This window comes from Pagrus pagrus (genome assembly GCF_965226575.1).
Source record: "Pagrus pagrus genome assembly, chromosome: 4".
Classification (NCBI taxonomy): Eukaryota; Metazoa; Chordata; class Actinopteri; order Spariformes; family Sparidae; genus Pagrus; species Pagrus pagrus.
Window position 1 is genome coordinate 16,662,134 of NC_140188.1, and position 25,372 is coordinate 16,687,505.

A 25,372-nucleotide genomic window follows, 5' to 3' on the forward strand; every position below is an offset into this window, starting at 1 on the left:
GTGTAAATGTTAACATGTAAAGGAAATTGGCCATACACACTTGGATGTGTGCATATTTATTAAGAAGACAGCATTCATGCTCAATATTATGAGATTGTGTTCAGTCTTTTTTCAGCATTGATCAAAAACAGAGTTGATGCACATCTTATAAAACTGTGCAATAAACACAAACAGCTACATTTCAGTTTTCGCCTGTGTTAAATAGTTTATAATCAGATTTTTGTGGTCTGTTCGTCTCTATAAAAGATGGAAAAGGCGTCTTCTTTTTCCCAAATCCACCTGAAACACTTGAAACTGTCCTGCTAGGTTTCAGGTATTAATATGATATTTCATAGAAGTATACAATCAAAATACATGAATTTAATGAGAAATACTAAACTTAATGAGATATGACACATAATGTGTCACAAAACCTTTGTCATTGTCCGTCATTATTTGCATTAAAGTTATCTTTATTTAACCTGTTCGACTTTTGACTGAAGCATATTATTTTTTCCTTGTGACACTTTGCTCTGTATCTGCACAAAGGACTCCTCTTCCTCGTCCTCACTGTAACGTCCCAGACTTCAAACCTGCTGATAACATTTGCAGAGAGGTGAAAGGAAAGTCGTCCTGTGTGTTGGTGGGTTTTGATTAATCACCTGTTCCCGAGCTCCAACCTTTGGCTCTCACTACAATACTTTAATCACACTTTGAAAATTCAATTCTGTCGCGTTCGGAGCCGATAGCCTCCAGACTTAAACCCTACATGTGATTAAAGAGAGGAAGATTAACACCCTCGTTTTCTCTCACTACTTTGTGAGGCCTGTCACTTTTGTATTTAACCTTGATGATTTCATAAACGTTTATTGTCAGCGTTCAGACAGTAAAATACTGTATCACCGAAAAACATGCTGCATTCTGTTGTTTAATTGTATTAGTGCATAATTAAAGTGTGGATGCTGATCCTGACACTTTTCATTATTAGGTGGCTGTTTGATTACATAACATCACTTTCTTTACAATATGTTACAATAGATTAAACTCACCCGATTAGAGGTAGAACTAGAAATCATGTGACACCTGTAGGATTTCTGTCTAACAGCACAGGGTTAATTCCTGGTAGATGATTATTATTATAACTTTGAAAAGTGAACGCTGTATTTCTACTGTTAACCTTGAAATCATCGTGATGAAGAACAAAATAGTTACTGCTGTGATAACCATAAAATCCTGTGTTTTGGATGTATATATATATATACATATATATATATATATATATATATATATATATATATGGTTTTATATTAGCCAGGCCTGCATCGATCACCGACGATTGGTGCACGATGGAGGGCAGTCAGATTTTTGTCCTGACTTGCTCTGACATCATACAAACATAGGTTCTTGATTGTTTATTCTGTGACATATCTGAATTTTTATTTTGTGTTTCGTGAATATTTTTTGGCCCTAAACACACATTTAATTTGACTTTTATTGCATATCCATGCACGTGCATATATGCACCCACATCCCAAAATCCCTGACTAATGTTAAGTAGTATATATATAGTATATATATATGTAATAATTAGAATATATCATTAAAGAAAACAGTGTGAATGGGCTTAATTTGTGCCTGATCCTGCCTTCCTAAAAACTGTAAACAGACGTCGCCTCCCCTGTTGATTATGGTTGGTTATTTGTGAATGCTCCGATTGATGATAACAGATAGGTTTGTTAATACCGGTGTCCTCCGTGGATGTTAAAACAAGTATCCTGCCACCTGAACTGAATCTCTGGTGCAGCTTTTTCCACCACCAGGTTCACTTCCTGTATCAGTTTCCTCTGTTTGTGTCTGAGCGGTTGGAGAAACAGACTTCTTCAGTTAAAGACTCCTGATAATGAATATGAGCTCTGCTGTCGCTCCTGAATCCTGCTGAACAAAACTCATTACGGTTCCCAGAGCTCGCCGAAACCTTTTATCACTTCCCCGCAGTGGAACAAGTGAGACGGCCCCAGACTGACTATCAGTCGGTCAGGGCGGCTTAACGGTCACAAAGGAAACTGCTGCCGTGCACATCGTTCACTCGCAGGCTGCCAGGGCTCCTGTTTACCAGCTGAATAGACCACCGGGCCTCAAATAAAGAGATTGTCTCCCACAGTCTGAAACATTTGTTCAGCAGCCAGTGCAGAGCCGAGGCTATAGAGGGCGCCATTATAGCAACTGTTTAAAATGCACCAGCTGCTTCCCTCTGCCGTGTTTTAGCTCTTTTAACTGTAGCAACAAACAAGTGGTGGAGGGTGCTGAGCCTGTGTTTGTCAAGGTGACGGGGACAGATAGAGAGAGAGAGAGAGAGGGACTGAAGAGGGGCTTAGCATGAGGTGATGAGGTAATGCTTGTGTTTGTATGAGAGAGGGTGACATCATCGCTGTGGCATTCTGTGTTGCCATGGTGAAGGAGGAGGGAGGGGACGGGGAGATGGTAGGACGGGGGGAACAAAAAGGGGGCGCGTGGGAATGGGATGAACGTGTCCTTGAACGTGAGTGTTAATGTGTGAGCGTTTAATGAATCAAACCAGACTGATTCAGCCGAATCGATCGAAGCAATCGGTGGATTAATTAGATGTTTGTTAGTCACACAGGTACACTAATCCCTGAAGCCGTGTGGGAAATCCTTCTGTTTTCTGGAAAATTCAGCTGTGGAAATCCTGGCACTGGACCAGGAATCTCCCTCTATTTATGTCTCCTGTGAGGGGGGAAGAGAGGGGTCTCCCCCAGACATGTCTGCCATTTCCTCAGCTCGACTTTCACTGTGTGTGTGTGTGTGTGTGTGTGTGTGTGTGTGTGTGTGTGTGTGTGTGTGTGTGTGTGTGTGTGTGTGTGTGTGTGTGCCCCCTCATCTCTTTCCCAGAGGTAGTATTTTTTCTTTGTCTGTGAGGATTTCAGCTTAGCCTGCAAGTACACTAACAACAGCTGAGCACTTTTTTTGTCCTGCGGGAGACACATTTGTTTCAGACTCGATACGCTCGGCGTTTATTGTCCAGTTTTTCAGATTTTACTTCAGGGCCGAGCAGACCGGTCTGTCCGTTTATTGATCGGAAGCACTCGAAAGCGTTTCTGCTGTCTTTGCAGATAGAGAGGAGATGAATGTCCGTCTGAGTTTGACACAAATGATGGAAGAGTTAATAATTAATGAGGACACACACGTGCATGTGAGTGTGCATGCTTGTGTGTGTGTGTGTTTCAGAGGTGTGGCTCCTCGTAAATCTTTCAGCTTTGCATCTGTCAGTTAGTAATAAACCTGCTCACACCTCCACCAGAACACACACAGGCTGTTTCCTTTTGACTGCTCCTGCTTCCTGTAGCAGTGTCAGCCCACGCGTCATTTAATGACCTGTGGCTACATGTACACACACACACGCCCACACACACACACGCACACACACACACACACACACACAAGATGCTGACCAGAGCTGGATGGTCTGCAGGGTTTGTGTGGGAGTCAGAGCAAATTCTCATTTGGCTTTGTTTTTCTCACTGCGAGGCGTTCAAGGGCTCATCTTAAAGAGAGTCACACAAATACAAGAGCTGCACGTTATTGATTGTTGCAGCGACACACATACTACTTCATTTAGATAAGTCGATTAATTGATAGGTTAATATAAATTAATAAATTAATATTCTTTCTTTCCAGCTTCCCAAATGTGAGGATTTGATGCTTTTCTTTCTTCTTTTTTTTTTGGACATTTCAATCAGTGGATTAATTCAACCAATGATTATTTTAATTATTGATTCATTTGCTGATTATTTTCTTTATTACTGTAATTGCTGAATCTTTTATCCATATGATATCACAGAAAAATGCTCATCATAGTTTCCCAGAGCCCAGAGTGACGTCTTTAAATTGTTTCTTTTGTCCAACCAACAATGTAAATGTTGTGGGGTTGGCCCCAGATTGTAATGTTTAATAACCCCTCATGAGCCTGAATGCAGCATGAGATCCTCCGGCAGAGGACCTAGTGATTCCTGGGTCGAGGCTAAAAACAAAAGGAGACCGAGCTTTTGGACTCAGGGCCCCTCGACTCTGGAACAAGCTGCCGGAGGGGATCAGACAGGCTCGCTCCGTTTCTTCTTGTAAATCACTCTTAAAAACACATTTTTTTAAGAATGGCTTTCTCCTAAATTGCTCACTTTCTTTTTTTATTTTGTTTTTAATGTTTGAGTAATTCTTGCGTCACTTGTTATGTTATCGAATTTTACTGTTGTTTATCATTTATCTGTAGTTTTTCCTGTTTTTGTCTTTGATAAGTGCTATATAAATACAGTTATTATTATTTGTATAATAATTATTATTATTATTATTATTATTATTAAAAAACCCGAAGACTCTTATTTTACTATCATAGATAACAAAGAAAAGCACCAAATGAGATCAATGCTTGAAAAATGACTGAAAAGATTAATTATTTATCGAAGTAGATGGCAACTAATTTTCTTTCAGTCGATGAATCGTTGGTCTAAATCCCAAAAATATATTGCTTTAAAATGATTGTGAGTTGCAGCCCTACTTCTGATGTGCACTATAGCATGGATACATGTGGCAGAAAATACAGACAGTGCATCATCTCAGGAGCATTTTAGCCGAGCAGCTGCAGGGCAGATTCATATTTGAGACACAGCTGACATGTAAAACCACAGCGCTCTGCATGTCAGTTCAGCTTCAACACAACACACAACTGATCTAATGGAAACATTTTGCCCTCATTAATAATTAATTGTCTATTTGCATGGCTGCCATTTCCCTATGTGTAACCTGTAATTCATTTTGATAGGCAGTCAACTGTTGTAGATCCCCTCATATCGATTATTTTGGATTTTTTTCTGCTTTATGTCAATCTTGAACCTAAAGTTGACGTCTTTAGATGTTTTGTTTTGTCTGACTAACAGTCTGAAATCAAAGATATTTAATTTTTATGTCATATAAGACAAAGAAAAGCAGCAAATCTTTAGTTTGCAAGTTAAGAAGATGCTTTAAATATGACTGGAAACCACTAATCGATTATGAAAATAGTTTAAACCCATATAAATAAAAAGTAATGATATACTGTAGTGTTTCTCTGTGTGTTTATGTATCTATTGTATATGCTGAATGGCTACATACAGTATGTTAATGCAGATGAGACTTCATTCAGGCACCTGTGAGTCATCATTTCTCGTTCAGCATATTTACATTTTCATCCTCTTCAGCTCTTCGTCCCTCTGGGAATCTTATTCCATTCATTCGTTCAGGCCTGATGTTTTTCTCATTCTCCTTCAGCTCATTCATATCAACCGGGGACAAATTAATCATGTTAGGTATTGACCCAGGTCAGACTGCCAGCATGATAAATAGAAGCACAGTCATTCAAAAACATATTACATCATGAAACTGTCCAATGAGATAATCACATTGGGAATAATAAATGTGAATTACAGCAGAGCAGCACATGGATCATTCATCTGGTGTACCGTAATTTATATAACAATATCTAATCCTACACATGCACAAACACACTTACACATTCATTTCCCATTTATATGTCCACTTTAAATATGTAACCGTAATACTGATTTTAATGTATTGTCTTTTGACCCTTTGTCACCTGATAAAACAAGTTGTGAGAAAAAATGTTCATTCACCCAAACAATCAAAATACTTTACTGTGCATTAGCCATAAGCTAGCCAGCACACTGGTTGATACGCAAGAGTAAAGAGGAATCCACTTATTAATCCCAAAAGTTTGGAAAGTAAACTGTGAGCTCTCCTTAATCTCTGGATCAGAGCAGTATCTGCCTCCAGGTGTTGATTCCTCCAGAAGGTACAGCTCTGCCCCCGGCTGCCACCAGCTCTCAGCTGAGCAGCACCTCTGCTCCACTGTTGTTGCTTAATTGCTTAATTGCACTGAACCGACCGTAAATGATCTCAGTCTCCTCAGACTGACAGTATCTTGTGGACCCTTAGGGGGATCCCAGCCCCCAGGTTGAGAACCACTGAGCTAAAAGACGACAGGTTTTCTCTCAGAGTTTGATAACTAGCCTTCGCAGATTACAGACTCTGAAAAACACAGACAGGCGAAGGTGAGAGGCCAAGGAAAAGTCTGCCTCCTTTTGACCTGGAAAAGGAATTTACTGCTCTCCCAGACATGTGTATAATGCCATCAGGGATTATAGCGTGGTGGGGGGACAGTTGCAGATTTACTCACCCGACTCCCTCGTTCTCATCTTCTCTGTCATTGGCTGTTTCCTGACCCTCGGGGTATCCAGCTGGGTTTCATGGTGTCTGAAATCTGCTCTCTTCCCTCTCACTTGTTCACAGGAGATATTTATGGCTGAGTGTCCTACGCAACCTTTTCTTTGTCTTCTCTATGTCCTCTGTGTCTCAAATCAATCAAACATCCATGGTATTATTGTCATTTTGTCTGATATTAGTCTTTTCATTTACTCTCTCAAGGATTTTCGCACTCATTTTCTTCTCTGACCTTGAGCTTCATTACTGATCTCTCTGCTAAAGGGCATGTAATTGTAATTTGTATTTTCTCCACATTTAAGGTGAGAGCGGACGCTAAGCTTCTCATCCAGCTAGATTTGGGGATTTTTGGGGGCATCATGGCAGAGTGGGCAAAGACTCTCTCTAAGTCTTTCACACTGATAATCCTCTTACTCGTCCGTGCCGATGCACACGCAAATACAGTCGCACAAAAAAAGCCCAAATGTGAGCACACATTGACACACTAGCTGAAAAAAGCATTTGATATTTTTAATATGATGAGTATTTTTTTATATTCGTGTGAGTCTTGAGTTGTAACTAAGCGTTACTGCCTGTCTCCTCCACCTCTGAGATAAGATTCTTGTCCTGGAGGCAGAAATTTGGCGTTTCCATCTGGGAGTCACTAATGTATTCACTCATATCTTTAATACTCTGCTGCCACTCCCAGCTCTGCAGCTCAGAGAGGTTTTACTATGAAGGCACTGCGCCTCAGAGCATGTGTACCCTCCTCAGGTATGACTTTGCCACAGTGGGGGTTTTCAGCATGTGTGTGTGCACGCAGTTATTGAGCGGTGGAGAGCCAAGACAGCTGAGTAGCTCCGTCTCCTGAAAGCCTTGACCCACTTCCAGGTCTCCTCCTTCCCCCCCCTGCTCACCCAAACATGCTGCATACTGAAGCAGCTCTGCTACAATCTGCTGAGCTGCAGTGGAGCTCTGCATGCAGATGCCGGGAAGAGTGGGTGTGTCTGTCTGTCTAATAAATAAATTGTATGTGTGTGTCTGTGCTGCAAGTTGTGTATCTGTGTGTGTATGTGCGGGCTTGCAGGAGGTGCAAGACCTCGGGCAAAGTCATGGAGAGTTGCTGATTCTGCTGAATTTATTAATGAGACCTTCACTAGTTGTTACTTTACCAACAAGCTGCAAACGTGTTCAGCAAAGTGTCGTCTTGTCTTCATGTGATGAAGACCAGAGAATGAAGTGCACAGATTCAAGTCAGGTTTAAGCCCCCACAGAAAGAAATCTACGTCAGAGTGGTGAGTGTGAGACTCCAGTTTAAGATTAAGTGACTATTCTGCCGATCATTTTCTCAAGGTGACATCTTTGAATGTTTCAAAGCACCAAATCATTACAAATGAGAAGCTAGAAGCAGGAAATATTTTTCTTTTTTCTTGAAAAGTCCAATTAATTGATTATCAAAATAGTTGCTGATTGATTTTCTGTTGTTTCGGCACTAGCTATGTGGACAAAGTGAAGTGACAGTATGCACTGTGATCAATATATTATTGCGAGTCCATGTAATGGTGAAAATATTACTTTTAGTAGTAACGTAGCATTTATTGGTTGACCGATGTCATCGGCTGATATTAGCCTATCACAGATACTGTATAATCGGCATATATGTTAGAGAATATGTGGCTTCCCCCTAAAAAAAAACCTTTTTTTCGAGGTTATAATGCAGTAAAAGATGCTTGGAGTAGATTATGATTATATTCCCAGTTTCAATGCACTGATTTCTTCAAATCATTGCAAAAATATGTGTATATCTGCCGATATATTGATATCTGATTTTGTTACTCCCTAAAATCGGTATTGGCATTGACCTGTCTCTATCCATCGGCCTCTAATTTAATGTTTTAAGTTTTTAAGTTTGAACTTGGATGAGGAATGTATGAGATATGTTTGGGGGGATGTTCATAAAATATTGATTGAGAACATGAAATCCTGAAATGAGCCAAATCTACAAGACATCACAGCAGGTTTTTGCCAGAATGAGCAGCAACCAGCACATTTATAGTTGTCACATTAGATCAGGGCCTGACGCTGAGAACTCTCCAATGTCACTAAAATGAAGAAAATGTCCAATTCTGTGTAGACATCAATAGCAGGAAATTGTAATGAGACGAGGGACAAAGTGAATTGTTCTGCTCCAGCCTTTGAAGCCGTGCGGGCTGTTTAATATTTTGAGAGCAAACAGACCTGGATTTAAGCTGCCGCCCTGAGCAGGGACGAGGCCAGACGGCTGGCTGATGGGAGGGAAGCTCCGCTGGGAAGGAGAGGAGACGCTCACTTAGTCATGGCTGTTAGACACACAGATTTATACAGATTACAAACATGCACATGCAAGCCTGCAAGCACGCACATACAGAAACGCTTTTACCATAAGAGAAGGGATTAGCACACATTTTGATTTATAGCCACATCCAGAGCAAATGTGCCCACTTACCAACATCAACACATGATACATTTGTTTAATCAATAGGAAGATCAATGATGTACCTGGTGAGTTGAACAGGTTCAGCCTGAGTCACATCAGATTGTTAACATCCGCTTTTCTTCTGAAATCCGTCTTATCGTGTGTCATCGCTCACCGGGAAATAACCTGTACTCACCTGTTTTTTATCATTATTTTGAATACCAAACCAGCATGTGCAGTAGTCTGTGTGGTTATTTGCATTGAACTTGTAATCTCCACACACGCTCGTTGTTACCGTACTATCACCTCCGTCTGTCTACGACTCTTCATCATCCGCCCGTCACTCTGTCAGCATCCGATCCGATGTCTATCAGTCACTCTGGACTTTAAGAGCAGCTTGGTATTGAACTCTGGTGACAGATGGAGGGACCAGAGCTGTAGAGATCAACATGTCAATAGCAGTCTGTCTGTCTGTGGGCCTACGAAGAGTAGTGCAGCCAATTCAGCAATTAAAGCGTGGTATTAACAAAGATTAGTTGAATACTAATGTACACTTAAGCTTAACCTACAATTACAGCCTACTGAAGTTGATATAATATGTGTGGCTGTGTATCTTTCATATTGATAATGAATATTTATATATGGCAAGTTTGTATTCAAGTCTGAAAGTGAAGCTAGCAAGCTAGAGCTCTCACTAGGAAAATGGAAGATAGTTAGCCTAACTTGCTAATATTAGCACAGATACCGCACTAGTGCTAGACATTGTTTTTTATTAACGGCATTTCAACACCTGCTGAGTCATAGACACAGTGCTGTGTTTGTCCCACATTATTTAAAGATGGGTTGCTAGCGAGCTCACAACAAGAGGTATGCTAGTCATGTAGCCTCAGCACTTAATACTTTTCTGTACACTTTGCAATGCCAAATCAAAGTAAAACAAAAAAAAAAACAGCAAGAACATATCTACTGATTTCCTAGCCAAAATTTATTTTAGTCTAAGTTCGACCCCTGATATTGCTCAATGTTGTTAGATGAAGAGTGTTTCAGATATAATGTCACTAAGTACCACCTCCCACGATGATTGTAGCTCTGTACTGTTGCTGGTGTAACCGCTAACTATTGCTAGACGCAACTGCCGCTAGCTAGTTAGCTCAGTTAGCCATGCAGAACCAGGGGAGTGTGTTTACAACACTCGCACAGGAGCTTTGGATCGGAACAGGCAGGGGCTAGCATATAAGCATGCTAACTTTAGTAGATATCTCTGCAACACAATACACAGACATAATATCAAAACTGCTTTCTTCACACTGTTGATAGTTAATTGTTGCATCTTTTCTGCTAAAATCTTACATATTGAACCTCTAAGGGAGATTTTGAGACTTCATAGCAGCAGATACAGATTTCCTCATGAAATGTTTATATGGTATCTATGAGGTTGACCTAGTAAACATGTGCACTCTGCACTGACAAGCATGTTGTTGTAGTTGACTGCAATGATACTGTGTTGTCTCAGGCCCAGTCATAGTTTTGTGTTTTGGCGTGATCTCATGTGTCTGTTCCACCTAAGGTTGGGGTGGTGAGTGATAGATCCACAAAGGGACTTATTACCACCATGACAACTATCATTTGGGGCCCTGTAGGGTGTCATTAGGAGGGTTAAAGTACTTTTACAGAGTGCAGTAAAACGTAATGTTCTGTCAACACAAAAACAACTTCATTCACCTGGAGGTCTAGCCTGCTGATTCAGTGACGTACTGATGACGTTTGGCACTATTTTTCTGCTTTTTCTGCTCGCTGATATGTGCTGAAAATAATAGTTAATATTAGTTAATATGAATCTAAAAGGGATTGTTGAAAGAAAGACCCGTTTTCTTTATCAATTATTGTTTTAAATTGTTTGTAAGGCAGGTTTCAGGTTGCAGCTGAGGATGGTGGGGGTTGCTTTCATTATTGTATTATTCTACATTGATTTTCTAATTGAATATCCCTTATAGGTGTTCACTGTGTTGACAGTCAAGAGAATCAGTGATTGATGGCATGTGTAGATCATGACAAATCATGCATAATTAGCATATTTCCGACGTTCTCTCTTGTTTCTGCTGGCATGTCTGGATTTGTATGTCGCTCATGTTTACTTCCATCCAAAGGAAATTATTTAATCTTCAAATGCTTCATTAAAAAGTGTTAATTAATTGCTCCACTGCTCATGAATCTATTTCCGTCTCTTCCTCTATCAGGTGTTGTGAGTGCAGCGCCTCGCTGTCACACTGGTATTATGAAAAAGATGGACGGCTCTTCTGCAAGAAGGACTACTGGGCCAAGTTCGGAGAGCTCTGCCACGGCTGCAACGACCCCATCACCACCGGCCTCATCATGGTAAGAGGATCCATCCACTGAGTCTCATCTCTCATCAACCCCCTGGTGCTTTGTTTGCTGATAGAGTTACAGCTTGGAGCTGTGACACGCACATACATACAAGAGGATAAAAACACACACACCTGAGTCCATACATTTACAGCCAACATACGAACATGCACGTAGGATCAGTGCCAGACCTGTAACTGACCCTGAAGCCTCTGGTCGCTCTGTCAGATTGTTTTACAGACCACCAGTGAAAGTTGGAGCTGTTGTTGTGACACAGGAGAGCAGAGAGGTTCATGTGCAGAATAGATGTGGTCACAGCTCCGGAAAGCAGATAAATAGACTGGACCTCTGCAGATAAGTGCTGCTGCATTATGGAAAAGACAAGATAACGGCATCAAAGGAGAGCAGTGTCTATTTGTTGATTGGTGATGTGATCACACACATTCAAAGCTTCAAGAAACTGATTAATACTGTATGTCGGTGTAATAAAATATGTGGCTTTTATATGTCTTATTTTCCTGCCGTAGCAAAGCCAGCAGCAGCACAAATGCAGGTGCAAAGCAAGAGTGAGTACAAACACCGGCAAAAACAAAGGACTAGGGAACTGACGAGGAGAACGCAGGACTAACACAAGGACCAGAACAGTGAAGGAACACATGGACTAAATACACAAGGACTTATTAACTAATGAAACACAGTTGAATAGGAAAAAGGAGAAAGACAGGAAGTGTAAGTCACATGAGGATAAAACCTACAAAATAAAACAGGAAACACTTAAATATGCAACATGAAATAGTTTTGTTAAGTATTGATGCAATTCAGCTGCATTTTATCAATACAGCTGACATGATTAGCTGGACACTCAATAAATTTAGTTAATCTGCAACTGTTTTGATAATCAGTTGAATATTTAAGCCATTTTTCTCACATTTCAGCTTCTCATTTTCCAAGATTCTTCACAAGATATGTGCCTTTTCTTTGTCTTGTGTGATAAGATCAACAAAACTAGACAACTGAAGACGTGAATTGATCAGTTAACTGGGAGGATAATCAGCAGATTCACTCATGATTAAAATAACCCTTAACTAGCTGCAGCCCTTCTCCCACAACGTGTACTGTGACGTTCTGAGGCATTTATCAGGTGTCCTGCCCCTTTTTACGTTCGACAGAGGAGCTGGACATACAGCTACATACATACTTTACATACAGTTTCACTACCTGATAAAGGAAAACTTTTGCATAAACTGGTGGGTGTATTTAGAAATGTGGTCGGTGTTGAATTATCTGATATACAAACAAGTCTGAGACTTGATAGTGGGGATCACATCCCCGTCAAACACTGTCAGCGTTTTGCACTTCCCGGCATGCAGCTCGCATCAGAAATACTTCAACACAAACAAACACATACAAAGAAAAACCAACAAAAGAATATAGATAAATAGATATTAAAAACATAAAAAATAAGATTGTGCCACACAGCTACAGTGTGTACAGGTTCGGTGTTCAACAACAGCAGGATTCATGAGGTACATTGTCCTCCCTGCTCAGTCATCACTGGTAAACTTTGCAGAGTTGCTTGTGGTAATCCTCGTTGTGTTCACTCAGCGAGGTAAAATTAGAATTATCAGCGCCGGCAGCAGGAGATATGAAAACTATGTGTGTGCAAATATGTGACGCTCTTATTCTGGAAAACTACCGCCTGTCTACTTAGCATGAGGCTTATACGACAAAACACTAAATAATCACCTGCATTTCAAAACGCGTCATTAGCAGCTGCTTTTTGAAGTGGGATTTAAAGACTAAATATCATTATAGTATTTAAATTTCCCATGAAGAAAAACGTGTTTGTATTTAGTTTCCATTTGAGGCGATAAACTGCCTCTAAAGCCACCTAAAAACCCAGATTATTGACGAAACCATTAATTATTGGCTGTTGTTGGCCGGTTGGAATAAAAAGCTGAGTTCATTCGTTGCACATAAAGTATCCTCTCTGACACATTTGCCTCCAGGTCAGATTCAGCAGCCAGCAGCTTCTGGCAGGTCATGTGTCACGGCCACGGTGAACAGAAATCATTCATGGCTCGACTGCTCTATGCATCCCTGAGTGTGTGTGTGTGTGTGTGTGTGTGTGTGTGTGTGTATTTTATCATGCCTCCAGACAGCCTGCTCTTTGCAGTGCAATCTCAGTAATGAAGCATGTAGGAGACTCTAAAGTGAATTAGGTCTCTCCTCTTCTTTCTCCTTCTCTGGTTTATTGCTCCTCTTACAGTGCAAAGCCTCTGATTGACTGTCTCTGGAGTTACACTTTAGCAAATTTGAGAGGCTTTAGTTGCCAAGATGGCCGGAGAAATTGTATTACCGTGCAGACCGAGGTCGGCTCCCTACATCTGTGCCACACCCAGGAAGCTGGAGAAGACTGTACTCCAGTCATGCACAGTCACTCTGTGCAGATTAGCAGAAAACACAGTCCTATTTTTAAAATTCACTGATGCCAGCGCACCTTAAAAAAGCTGCTGTCACAGTCAGTGAAAACATATCGAGCTCCATGATGCAGCGATGAGTCAGAGTCTGCAGACGGAAGATTAAACTGATGGTCAGCCAGACAGAAACAATACCGAGCCGTGTTTGCCTTTCATTGGATTTCATCACTCCGAACAGTGATGCCCACCGTACATGCTTCAAGTTTGCACTTTGACAATAGCCTTTTTACCACGGAGGTTATGTGTATTACCAGCTGATTGTTTTGTCTGATAGAGCACAAGTTCTCGTCCATGTTGGCTCAGTTGTTGAGCCGGTGAACTCTCCAGCACAAGCGTTTGTTCAGTCGACTGCTGGTTCTGAGCCCAAAACTCAAGACAACTTGGTTGCTTTTCAGTGAACATCTATAAAATGTCTTTTGAATGGATTTGTTGAGGAAGGGCCATTGTCTTAATTGAATTGGATCTAACCCAGACTATGATATTATATTGTGGGTACTTTCTGTGTTCGTACAGTGTGAGCGTGCCGGGTATGTGTGTGTTTAGGTGCGAACAGGTGTGTATCTGCAGCTTCAGCTTCTGCTCCTGTCAGCACCCTCAGCCTTGACTCAACAAGCAGTAATTCAGCCAGAGGAAGTTACTCAGTTATTTACTACCCTCACTGAGACTGATGTATGTGCTGAATGCTGAGTTATCTGACATAACCAATCTTCTCTCCCACCAGCCCTCTTTCTCTCTAACCACCCGACATCCTCTGACAGATGAATGTGCAGTGATCTCAGTCGTCTCCTCGTCCGGTCTAGAGTCAATCAGCCTTTCTGCAGACAACTCAGGGCTCACAGCCAGCTGATGGGAGCGCGGCCAGGCATCGACCTGGGTCCCTTAGATCTTGGGAGAAGCTTCTGGTTTCACAGTTTCTCGCCGTCATTGCGTTATCTTTGCCACATCGCTCTGTGGACACAAGTTTGATATATACCAACAAGATTACCAGGGCAGGGGGTCAGACCTTTAATTTAGACATGGTTTAGGAGTGGACTTGAAAAATCTGAGTGTTTAATTTAGTCGTGAGTATTGAGTTTTATTGGTACAGCGAGCCCTGGCATTAAGTTAGCTTGCTGAAAAGGAAAGAAAGCACAAGCACTAAAGCAGCATTAGTGTTGGTTGAACATGAGTGTTTCCACTTTCGATTACAAATTAAAGTAACAAGTTCTTCTCATGAACTGTAAACGATGAATCAGTCTTATTCTGTTTGTTCCACATGTCAGTGATTTTGTGGTGTAAACCTCTGGCTGTTACTCCATCAGGTCCTATTATTCATCAATTCAGTGTTCTGTTTATTTTCATCATGTTAGTATTTACAGGCAATCTTTATCTCAGGGGCTTTCTTTGTTTCTTTTCTCTTTCTTTGTTTCTGGGATTGCAACATATACTCACACTTTTGAAGGTGAAATCCAAGAAGTTTCCCTGAAACCACAAGTGCTTCAGAGTCTTTTGGGGGTTTTTCATTGGCATCATATCGACCCTTATGAAATTCAAATCACATGTTCTGCATGTTACATCTTGCGCTGTGTCTCTCCCCTCGCACCATCTTGATAACTTGTTTTCTGTTTCAGTGTGATAGATGCACTTAGATCTTTTCTTCAAGCACAAAACAAAATATGTTCTTACAGTTGATACATGAAAAACAAAAGGGGCAATGAGACAAACACCATCATGGAAATCATTGTAGGGGTCTCCAACGTATACCACCTACGTACTACGTATGTGGTTAGTATTGTGAAATGGAGAGACTTTGTGTTGGCGACCGGTCCAGTGGAAAGTCCCAGATCTACAGTGACTTTATCAACTCCCACTGTTGTGAGGTAGCTCTGTGGTTGAGCAGGAATCTGCTAGTTGTTTCTGTAAAATGCCTGATGATTATTTTGCCTCTAAGTGAAGACAGACACATGTGTAATAAGTGTTGGGAAACATTATCTGTTCAGATGTTGTTGCTGTTCAGGTTGGGACATTGTGATCTTAGCAACAGGGTGATCTCACCAGTGACGCTGAGCGCAGCTCTGTCGCTCTGTAGAAACTTGATTTGCATTATATTTACTATGAAGGACGGTTTTCTTTCCATGAAAACACCTCAGGAAGGTCAAATACAGAAAGGTGTAGCTGAAAGAAGTTGATCTTTTTTAAAATGTGTTTAGCATTTCCCCTTCCAGACAGGAAACTCCCCCCCCCCATGGCACGACTGTGTGCTGCTGGGTTTCACTTTCAGCTGAGTGCGGGCAGGTTTGACTAATATCGCTGAACATGAAGTCACCGCTGGTACCAGAATAACATACGAAGGCCTAAAGAAACGATTACGAGATAATGTTAAAGCGGCTGTGGTAAATACTGTATGTTTATATTGAGAATATATCATGATTACTTATATATAAAAGGTCTTACTTGTGGGAATGAATGAAGAATTATTAGTACTCCACCAGCTTGTATAGACGACTGAGAGAGACGTAGATGATTTCAATTTATAATGGCACCTACTGTACAAATGATCAGCTGCCTAGAGACAGACTCAGGATTACAGATGAAGACATGTATTTTCAGACTATTTTGGGACTGCTTTTTTTCACCGTTTTCATCAATTATACAGCGAGAGTTCATATATTAGCTCCAAGCAAAAGGCACAGTTGAAGCTTATTCCCATTCTTGTGAAGCAAGAATTGCTCTGCTCTTACCCTTTACATGAACTGTGTTTCAGCACGTAAAACATCTTGGGTAATGCAGGAACTCACTGAACACCAGACAGATGTTGTTTAGAGGTATAAAGTTCATGATGGTGTATTTTCCTCTGGAGCAGCCACCTCTCTTTACTGCTTTAACATAAGAACAGGCAGAGGAGAGGGCATCTGGCCCTCTATTAATATCTGCCCACTCAGATGTCCCTCTAGCGCTGGCTTGTAGCGAGGGGAGGGAGCGACACTTGGCATGCAGGACATGTCAGGGACACGAACAAAGTGAGATATGGAGCCACAGAAAGAGGAGGGTGGGAGAATGAGTGACGCAGCAGCAAAGATAAACCCCTGAAGAGAGATTATACGAGGCCGAGAAGGAGAAAAGGTGGAGAGGAAGGACAGGGAGAATAGGTCGGCTGAATGCTTTTAATAAAGATCACACAAGCATATATTATGTCTTAATTTATGCTCAGTGCTGTGTGATGTGATCTGTTCGCTTCATTTAAAGAAAGACAATAACATCACCTTTATTCTACATGTGACTAAAGGACTGTGTCTTGGTTGAAGTCAGGCGGTCAACCACATTTCAAACGAGGAAGTTGGTCAGCCAAGCAGTTTTAAATAGACACATTTCAAAATCAAAAACACATAGTTTTGGAGGTATCAGCCGTATAGACATCTGACCTCTCTTAAATATAATGGTGCTAGATGGCTTGTGGTGCTCAAAGCGCCCAAAAAATCTCAACAGCATCGTCTATATATCTATTTTTGATTTTGGGGTGAACTGCCCCTTTGTGACACACTTTTTTAAATGTGTTTTAAAAGAAGATGTAATGAGACAGAAGTTCAGACATCACTATGGGCTCGCAGACATTTTTATTGACCTAACAATCAGTTAATTGCAAAAATAATTGACAGACTAACCGATACTGAAAATCATTATTTTGCAGCTCTAATAAGGGACAAACAAATTAGACTAATCAGAGTAATGACGAGCACACACACTTGACTCTAAACATAGCCATTTGCTACAGTGTAGCTATATTATTTTATCATCTAAATACTCAAAACAATTGTTTACTTAACATAAAACAGCACATGAAATTCAACACGTAACATAAACAAATGAGCGAATGAGGAACATTATTCCCCCCCATGAAGCCGAGCCTGTAACTGTCACTCTGCTGGTTTTCACTGGTTTTCGAAATGTGATTGCAGGAATGGGGGCAGCGTGAGAGCAGAGAAGAAGAAGAAGAAGAGGAATTTACTGAAGACACCAGGGGGTGGGGGATGGAGGGGTGTGTGTGTGGCTGAAACAGCCGGGTGGCGCGTGTGCAAGGGGGTGGGCGGAGCCAAACAGGAAACGATGAGGTCATAGCAAAGAGGAAGGCAAGGGTGGGAGGGGGGGGAGAGCCAGGAGGAGTGACATTGATTCAGAGATGAGCTCAGCTGCAGAGGCGTGGGCTGCTCCCTCCTCCCTCCCCCTGTAGCTCCGTCTCTCTCCGGCCGGCTTGGCCGCTGCCAGTGTTGTGTTGTGACAGTGGGGGGAATCGCCTGCCAGGGTAGTAGAATGAACTAGACCGGCGAGGAGAGACGCCAGCTCTCGCTGACATGGTGGGAGACCTGTTTTTCTGGAGCTTCTGCTGTCTCAGGCTGTGGAAAAGAGATAAGAAGGTGAGGCGGCTGCTCAGGGTTACTGGGTCTGATGGGTGATGTGCAGTTGGACAGGAGCCGGCGAGGAGGCAGGGAGGCAGACAGTCTCAAGTGGCTGGTTGAGATGGTTTGCCGGTTGCTTCTACATACTCTTTCCATCTTCGTCTTTTTTCATTTTAAAACTGAAGCTGAAGCATGATACTGTACGCTGCTGTTTGTTGTAAACTGGGTCAGTGTTATTGCCTTGTAATTACAGATCTGCTCCATTTTTCCTGTGCGGCGCTCAGGCTTTTTTTTTTTTTTTTTATACAAGTCATGAAAAACTGATGAGCCATGGCACGTGAGCTATTTTTAGAGAGCGTTCATCCTCTGATAAAAGTGGGATTTAAAAGTGTGCTCGCATTCAGAGCTGGACAACAGTTGTCCTGTCTAATAACTGTGTCGCTGCACCGGGTTATTTTTATTTACCACCTACATGCCGGCCACACTGTGTGTGAACCACAGTGGATGTGAGACTCACATAGAAGAGGGAAGAAGCTGAAAACATTAAGAGCGTTTCTAAAGCCGAGGCCTGTGTGTCTACTGTGGTACTGTACTGTTTGTAGCTGAAGGGGGGGTTTCCATTCAGAGGGCATCAATGTGGGCTTCTGTCCTCTCTCTCAGGCTTTCAGTCTAATTGTGTTTGCTTAAATGATGTCAACTGTAGAGAGTCTAAAGGGGAATCAGGATCATGTCTTCCTTTGACTTTGTTTCCACTCCAGCAGCCGTGTGAAACATCTTGATCATATTTTGTGTTTCTTCGATGACACATTTCTGTGAGCTGACCCCCTTTCTTACTCTCGCTCTCCGTGGGGAGTATCAGATCCCTCGTGCACGTGTCGTTTCTAGTATTTCCTCCAAACATCCGCGTGAGGTCACTTTATAAACACGTCTTCTGTCATTTGTTCATTCTGGGAGCTCGCTCACATATGGACTGTGCTGTTGAGTTTGGAGTAAAAGTTCATTACATCAAACATGAGGTTAAGCAGAGCCAGATCCCCCATAATTTGGTGAGGGCGGTCAGGAGCACCTTCAGCTTAGTGTTGTGATGAGGTCATCGATCTACATTTAGCCGGAGCCGAGTGAAGTCAGAGGGTCCAACTGGTGTTTATGTGGGACTTGTAGAGGTTCATGATGAGGTCCTCCTTCAGATAAACACTTGCGCTAACTAACACACATGTACTTTTAGATCTTAAGTCATTCCTGATAAATATTGTTCCCTTTCACCTTTAACTACAGCGGCAATGATGAGACGATCAATTGATTAGACGATTGAAAGAAAATGAATCGCATAAAAATGCTAAAATCGAGCTGAAATGTCAAACATTTTCTGGTTCCAGCTTCTTAAATGTGGGGATTTGCTGCTTTTCTTTGGGGTTTTTGGACTATTAGTCATGAAAGTAATCAGGAGAATAAGCAATAATGAAAGTAATAGTTAGTTGCAGGCCTACCTCCATCCCCTGTGTTAAACAAGACCTTAAACTGTACTAGTTTTAGATTTTAGAATAGAAAATTTGTCTACAAAGTGTCACAAAATTGTGAAAACAGTCCAAAACCCAGAGATACAGAATGGAGGGTTAAGAAAACCAAGCAAGATTTACATTTTACAGGCTGGAAGCATTGCACTTTGACTTAAACATGGATAATTTTAATATAAAAGAAGTGAAATGGGTTTTAGAAATCTTAAAAACTTAACATCTTGAACATTCCTTGTTACTTTTATGGATGAGATTGAGAGGTTTGACTTCATGACCAAATACAATCAACAAGGATGAAATGATGTGAGGAAATTCAGGGGAAAATCTGAAATGTCTAGACACTGTCATGCGGGCGTAACAAGGAACTAATAACTGATTTTGAAACATGACAAAATAAAAATAGCAACTAAAAAGTAGAAGTGAGATATTGTATCAATTATTCTATTTAAATTGTTGACCTCCAAGTTTTCTTTTGAGTCATCTGGTAGACTTCTCAAATCTAAACATTTCACATTAAATGTGACGTAGATAGCAAACTAACTGCTCCAGAGAAGTGATAACCCTGACCTCAGCTCTGGAAAAGTCAACACGGGTGACTGACGGCCTGAAGGAGTTGTTAAATATCCCTGACTGACTGTCAACATGGTCCTTAGCTGTTTAGTGTCGCTGAGAGCATTAGAGCGTCATAAATTCCTCCAAATGGCTAAAAAAGGTGTGTTCACATTCCTCAGCCGACTTAAGGTCACACATGTAAATCATTAAAAGCAAATAAAGCTTACACACCGAGCTGACAGTTTCTATGGCTGACCGTCGCCTGCAGTTTTTCCCTGCAGTGATAACTCCTTGCTTGACCAAGTCTGCATTGAGCAAGGCATTATTTAGCATGAATGTGTCGCAGGCAATTTGTCAGAAGGAGCCTTCTAACTCAATTTAGCTCATTTTCTCCCCTTGCCTTCTTATCCAGAAGCAACAGCCAGAGACAGCACCAGGCCAAAGTGTAATTATGCATCCTGTGCTTGGGGAGTGACGGCCATCAGTGTTATCACTCAATCTCCAAATAGAAGACTAAGACGAGGCTAACTTACCTTTTAGTTGGGAACCCTTTCTTAATATCAACATCCAGTAACTGCCAGATGTAACTGCTACGTAGCTAACCTAGCTAACTAACTGACAATTCAAATGTTAGCTCACTAATGTGACTGATTTAGAGGGAAGAGTAAAAGACGTTACATCAAATGTTGAAATGTCTGGCCCAACATGTGTTTAATGATGTAAACTGGGATGATTTTAAGTCAGTGAACCCACATTGCAAAATGCTAAGCCAGTAACATGACATTGAATTAGCCTACCAAAAATGTGAGTTTGGTTAGCATAATCTGATATATTTGAAACATGTATTCATAAATAATAATAAAATATATGCTTGCATTTTCAAAGGATTGACAGTTAAGTTCAATATTGTTTGGACCTTTTTTTGTTAACTGTTTAACTGTTTATAGCTGATTGTTGACCGATTTTCACATTACCAAGTCTTTACTAGCTAAATAAAAATGAGTTGAAACACAAGAAAACAGTTCAGATTATATCAACACCCTGTCACTGCCAGGCGTAGGTTAACTGCTGCGTAGCTGACCGAACTTAGCATGCTAGCAAGCTTACTGACAACCCAAACGTTAGCTTGCTAATATGACCTTTTTAGAGGGAAGCGTGAAAGACATGCTATGAAATACTGACACATTTAATCTGACACATGATTAATGATGTAAACTGGGATGATTTTAAATCAGATTGCAGAAAAATAACCCAAAATACCACAAATTACAAAAGCTATGCCAATAACGTGACACTGAATTAGCCTACCAAAAATGTTATCAGTTATCCCATAACGTACACACAGTGAACTGTTTCTGAAGTCATGTTAACTATGTGACCGAGGTCCCCGTCACACATGGTAACTGAACATTACTGCAACTCGAGCCACCCCTCACCCTTCCCCCAGGGAGACATTTGCACACGGTTTAGTTTGTGGTCACCAGAAGAGGCCGCGAGGCTTCATGACCAGCACAGTCACACACTCACAGGAACGATGAGCTAATGCACAAATAATACATACTGTAACACTCTGAGAGGCTTGAAGACGCACGTACACACAGCGTGTGTGTCAAGGGAAGATAAAAAGTGGAACCAGTGATGTGTTAATACATGTGATGTTTCTTTAATCCGTCTGATCGTCAAGCAGTCACACGGTTTGACATCACATTTCTTAAAAAATTCCCTTTTTCCTGTCTGTCTTTATATTCACGCTTTGGAGAGGAAGCATGTCCTAAATGTGAGGGCAGCAGCTGTCGCCAGTCTGATGTGGTTTTAGAGAGGGCGTGCGCATATGGGTGTGTTTCTGTGTGTGTGTGTGTGTGTGTGTGTGTGTGTGTGTGTTTGTGTGTGTGTGTCATGCCTGCATGACAAGCAAATGGCAGCCACAGTGTCAGGTTGTGCAGAGCCACACACCCTTTTCATCTCCGTCCAGCTGTCCTCTTGTTCCTGTCTTTCCCATTGGTGGGCTGCACCTAAGTGGCACACACACACAAACACACACACACTCACACATAAAGAGAGAAAATTCACAGCTATCCGCAGACAAATGTGATGCTAATCATTATGATAAATGTGTCGTTAAACCGTAAAATGACATCTCTTAGGTTCTCTGTACTCATCTCTCTTTCATACTTTTGTTTTTTGCTGCGTTGTGTTTACACTCACCATCGATGTCAGACAGTAATTGTCTATATCTCCTTTTTATGAGGGTGCATGGAGGACAACTAAATAAATTAACTTGGTGTAATAGGCCCCTACGGCTGCCTCCTTCCCTTGTCCATTACAAAGCCATTATATCTCTGTTTTCTCCTCTTGCTCTCTCTCTGTCTCTCCACTGATGTTTTGTCGTCAACGTGACCACTAAACAACAGAATAGAAACCCACTTCTTCAGAAAAATACGTTAAAGTCAGGATGTATCAAAGCTAAGTGGTGGCATGTTTTCCACGTATGTAGCTGGAAGCAGCTTCTCGGATGAATTAGTTAAAAAGCAGATAATTAATGTACTTGTACAGTGTCTTTCTCCCTGCAGCCCGAGGGCCGTCAGCATGTGTTTATCTGTTTGTGTGCGCTCGTGGTTCACTGCTGCTCTCTGAGGAGGGTGGGGCAGCAGACATATGGCTCTACGCATTGATTTTATTGATTCTTTGATCTTCACATTTTCTTCCTTTTTGTCTCAGTTTCACTTTCATTCCTCTCTGGGGGATAAGTAGTTTTCTGGTTAATTTTGAAGCAGCATCTCAGCGTCGTGGCTGCATCCACGAGCTCCTTATTCGCCCTCTGGTGATCTTTGTTTGATATATGAAACCTGATTTTACAAATACCATTTTGTGAACTTTTATGACCCAGAAATCTCTGAATTATGTATTGTTAATCTTCTAAATGTGTCTTTTCAAAGAAACATTATGCAAATATCTTTCTCTTTAATTAACAAAATTCTTCAATTTCCCTGGTTTTCCTTTGCATGTAATTGATTACTCTTTGTTCAGCTCACCTCCACGCATCGCCCCTCCTCGCTGCTCGTACACTGAATTAGCATTGCAGATCACTGCAGTTGAAAAGTGCTGTCAGGGGGCCCACTCCCTCCAAATTTTTATGCCACTCAAAGCACAAAATGCAACCACAGGCAGAGCCTCGGGGGAGCGAACGGCTCCGGTGGACTCGACCTTTAGTGCTTAACATGGTGGCTCATGTTTAATCATAAAAGTCGTTAGGTGTGTGGGTGGGAGGGTCATTTGCGTCGATAGGCGCTAAATTACCTGAAGGAGTTAAAAGGGGTCGATGTTGATATGTAGAGGCGTGGGCCACTTTTATCGATTTCTCAGTCGATCAGAGCGGCAACAAGCAAACAGGTTTAATGAGCAGCAGTATAAAGGGGAAGGTTGTGAGGTTTCATTTTTCTGTGATTCATTTGATCGTTTGAAGTGTTTGGTTTTCTCCCGAACACCCAGAGTGGAAACCTCCAGCGGCAGCATCCTCCTCAGATCTGCCAGTGTGATTAATCTGCCTCATTGCCTGCTCTGTTTTTTTGGCCATAACTCAATTCCCTCTCTTGTTTGCAAAACTGCCCTAAGCTCTGGATGGGGGGATCTGGCAGCAGCAAATCCAATCTCCCCAGCTCTCTCAGTGACCAGACCTCGCCCTACTTCTCGGACCGGTTATTAAAGCCTCGTGTTGCCTGTTGCTCCGGTCACATCAAAAACACTGCCGAGAATTTCTGCCCCTGAGCGAGAGATCAGAGAACAATCCCTTTGACATCCACGTGCATCAGATTTTAACAGCACACAGGAGGCAGATTTTCATTTGACCGTGTCCTTTTTTTGTCTCTTAACAGGTCGCAGGGGAACAGAAATATCACCCAGAATGCTTCACCTGTCTGAACTGCAGGGCGTTCATCGGGGATGGAGACACATACGCTCTGGTGGAGAGATCCAAACTCTACTGGTGAGCCTCAAGCGCATTATTAGAAGAAATGCAAACACCCGATGTGAGATGTCAGACATGCCACAGACATCTCACATTAATTGGACTCGTGTTGTGCAGTTTGTAGTTTGGGTATTTGCCAAACTATTAATTCTTTATCGTTAGTTTTTATGATCCGTCTTCTGTAGCAGACTGAATCCACTTGAAATTCCCTTTGAAGTGAAACCAAAGCCACAAAGAAATGAAGAAGCTACAATTGATTGACGAAATCTTAAATTCATGCGGCTTATTTTAGGCTTGTGGTGACGACTGACTCAACACACGGTGGAAATTCACAGCAACCACAGTTTTAGTGCAAATGTTTGATCTTATGGTTTGAAATTTGGTGCTTTTTTGGGTATTTTGCAGATTAACTGACAAAGCAACTCAAATTACAGTTATTTTAAGCTGACACAGATGTACTGTGGTTAATCGCTCAAGACGTAGTAGATTCAGAAGGGAAGATTTGTATTAACAGATTAACAGCGCCAACAGTTTTAATGGCTCAAGTAGTAAACCTGCAAATGAAAAGCGTTCGTCTCTCAGAAGTCTTATTGTATCTGGTTCTGGTTCTGGTTGCTCTTCAGTTGTGTTAAAGGGATCCAAAAATGAAAATTCAGTCATTATCTATCCACCCCAATGCTAATGGAAAGTCAGGTGAAGTTTCAAAGTCCAAACAACATCTCTGGAGCTTCACGGTAAAACGGTGTTGCAGCATTCTCCTAAACAACTGAAGTAGCTGGGGTAAAAACAAACAACAGAATAAAAAACATAAAATGTCTCCATACATCTCGTCCCCTTTCTAAGCTGAAATCTTCACTGTAGCTGCTAAACTAAAAGCGTTAGCGCAGACCTCATCTGTGGTCGGTTCACGAGCTCGACCGCACATCGAGGGTGTAAATAACGTCTTTTCAAATCGACTTGGATCACACTGAACAAGTCCCCATCTACTTCAGTTGTTTAGGAGAGTGCTGCAGCACTGACCTGCTGTCAAGCTCCAGAAATGTTTTGTGGACTAAAAAACTTCACCTGACTTTCCATCAGCATGGGGCTGTGTAGATAATGACTGAGTTTTCATTTTTGGATGAACTGTTTCTTTAATATGACTGTCACAAGCCTCAGGCTTCAAAAACAGAGGGTTCAATGTGAAACAAGCCGCATTACACAGCGATACAGAGCAGCCTTTGTCCTCTACTGGGAGTGGAAGTGGATGATGACACTGTGATTGTCTCAGATCATCATATTTATTGAGAGATTAACCCGAGCGGGTTGACTCAGGTGACCGCAGGCAAGAAAATCGCCAGTAAAATTTCACGTTAGATAGAAGTAAAGCATAAATGAGAGAGTGTAATGAGGGACGGTTGTTTTAGTTTCACGAGTCTTCCTTA

The 25,372-nt window shown here is 41.6% G+C and overlaps 1 protein-coding gene across 2 annotated transcripts in view; it reads left to right on the forward strand.

Annotated features, from left to right (window-relative positions):
• limk1a (LIM domain kinase 1a) overlaps positions 1 to 25,372 on the forward strand; it is a 51,542-nt gene that overhangs the window by 15,200 nt on the left and 10,970 nt on the right. The window contains exons 3-4 of one of the 2 annotated variants that reach the window (XM_084351973.1): positions 10,939 to 11,077; positions 23,857 to 23,966. In XM_084351973.1, coding sequence (XP_084208099.1) covers positions 10,939 to 11,077; positions 23,857 to 23,966 — 249 coding nt within the window. Of the gene's footprint in view, positions 1 to 10,938; positions 11,078 to 17,760; positions 17,937 to 23,856; positions 23,967 to 25,372 lie in introns of those variants that run through there. The other variant, XM_084351974.1, reaches the window with a different exon arrangement.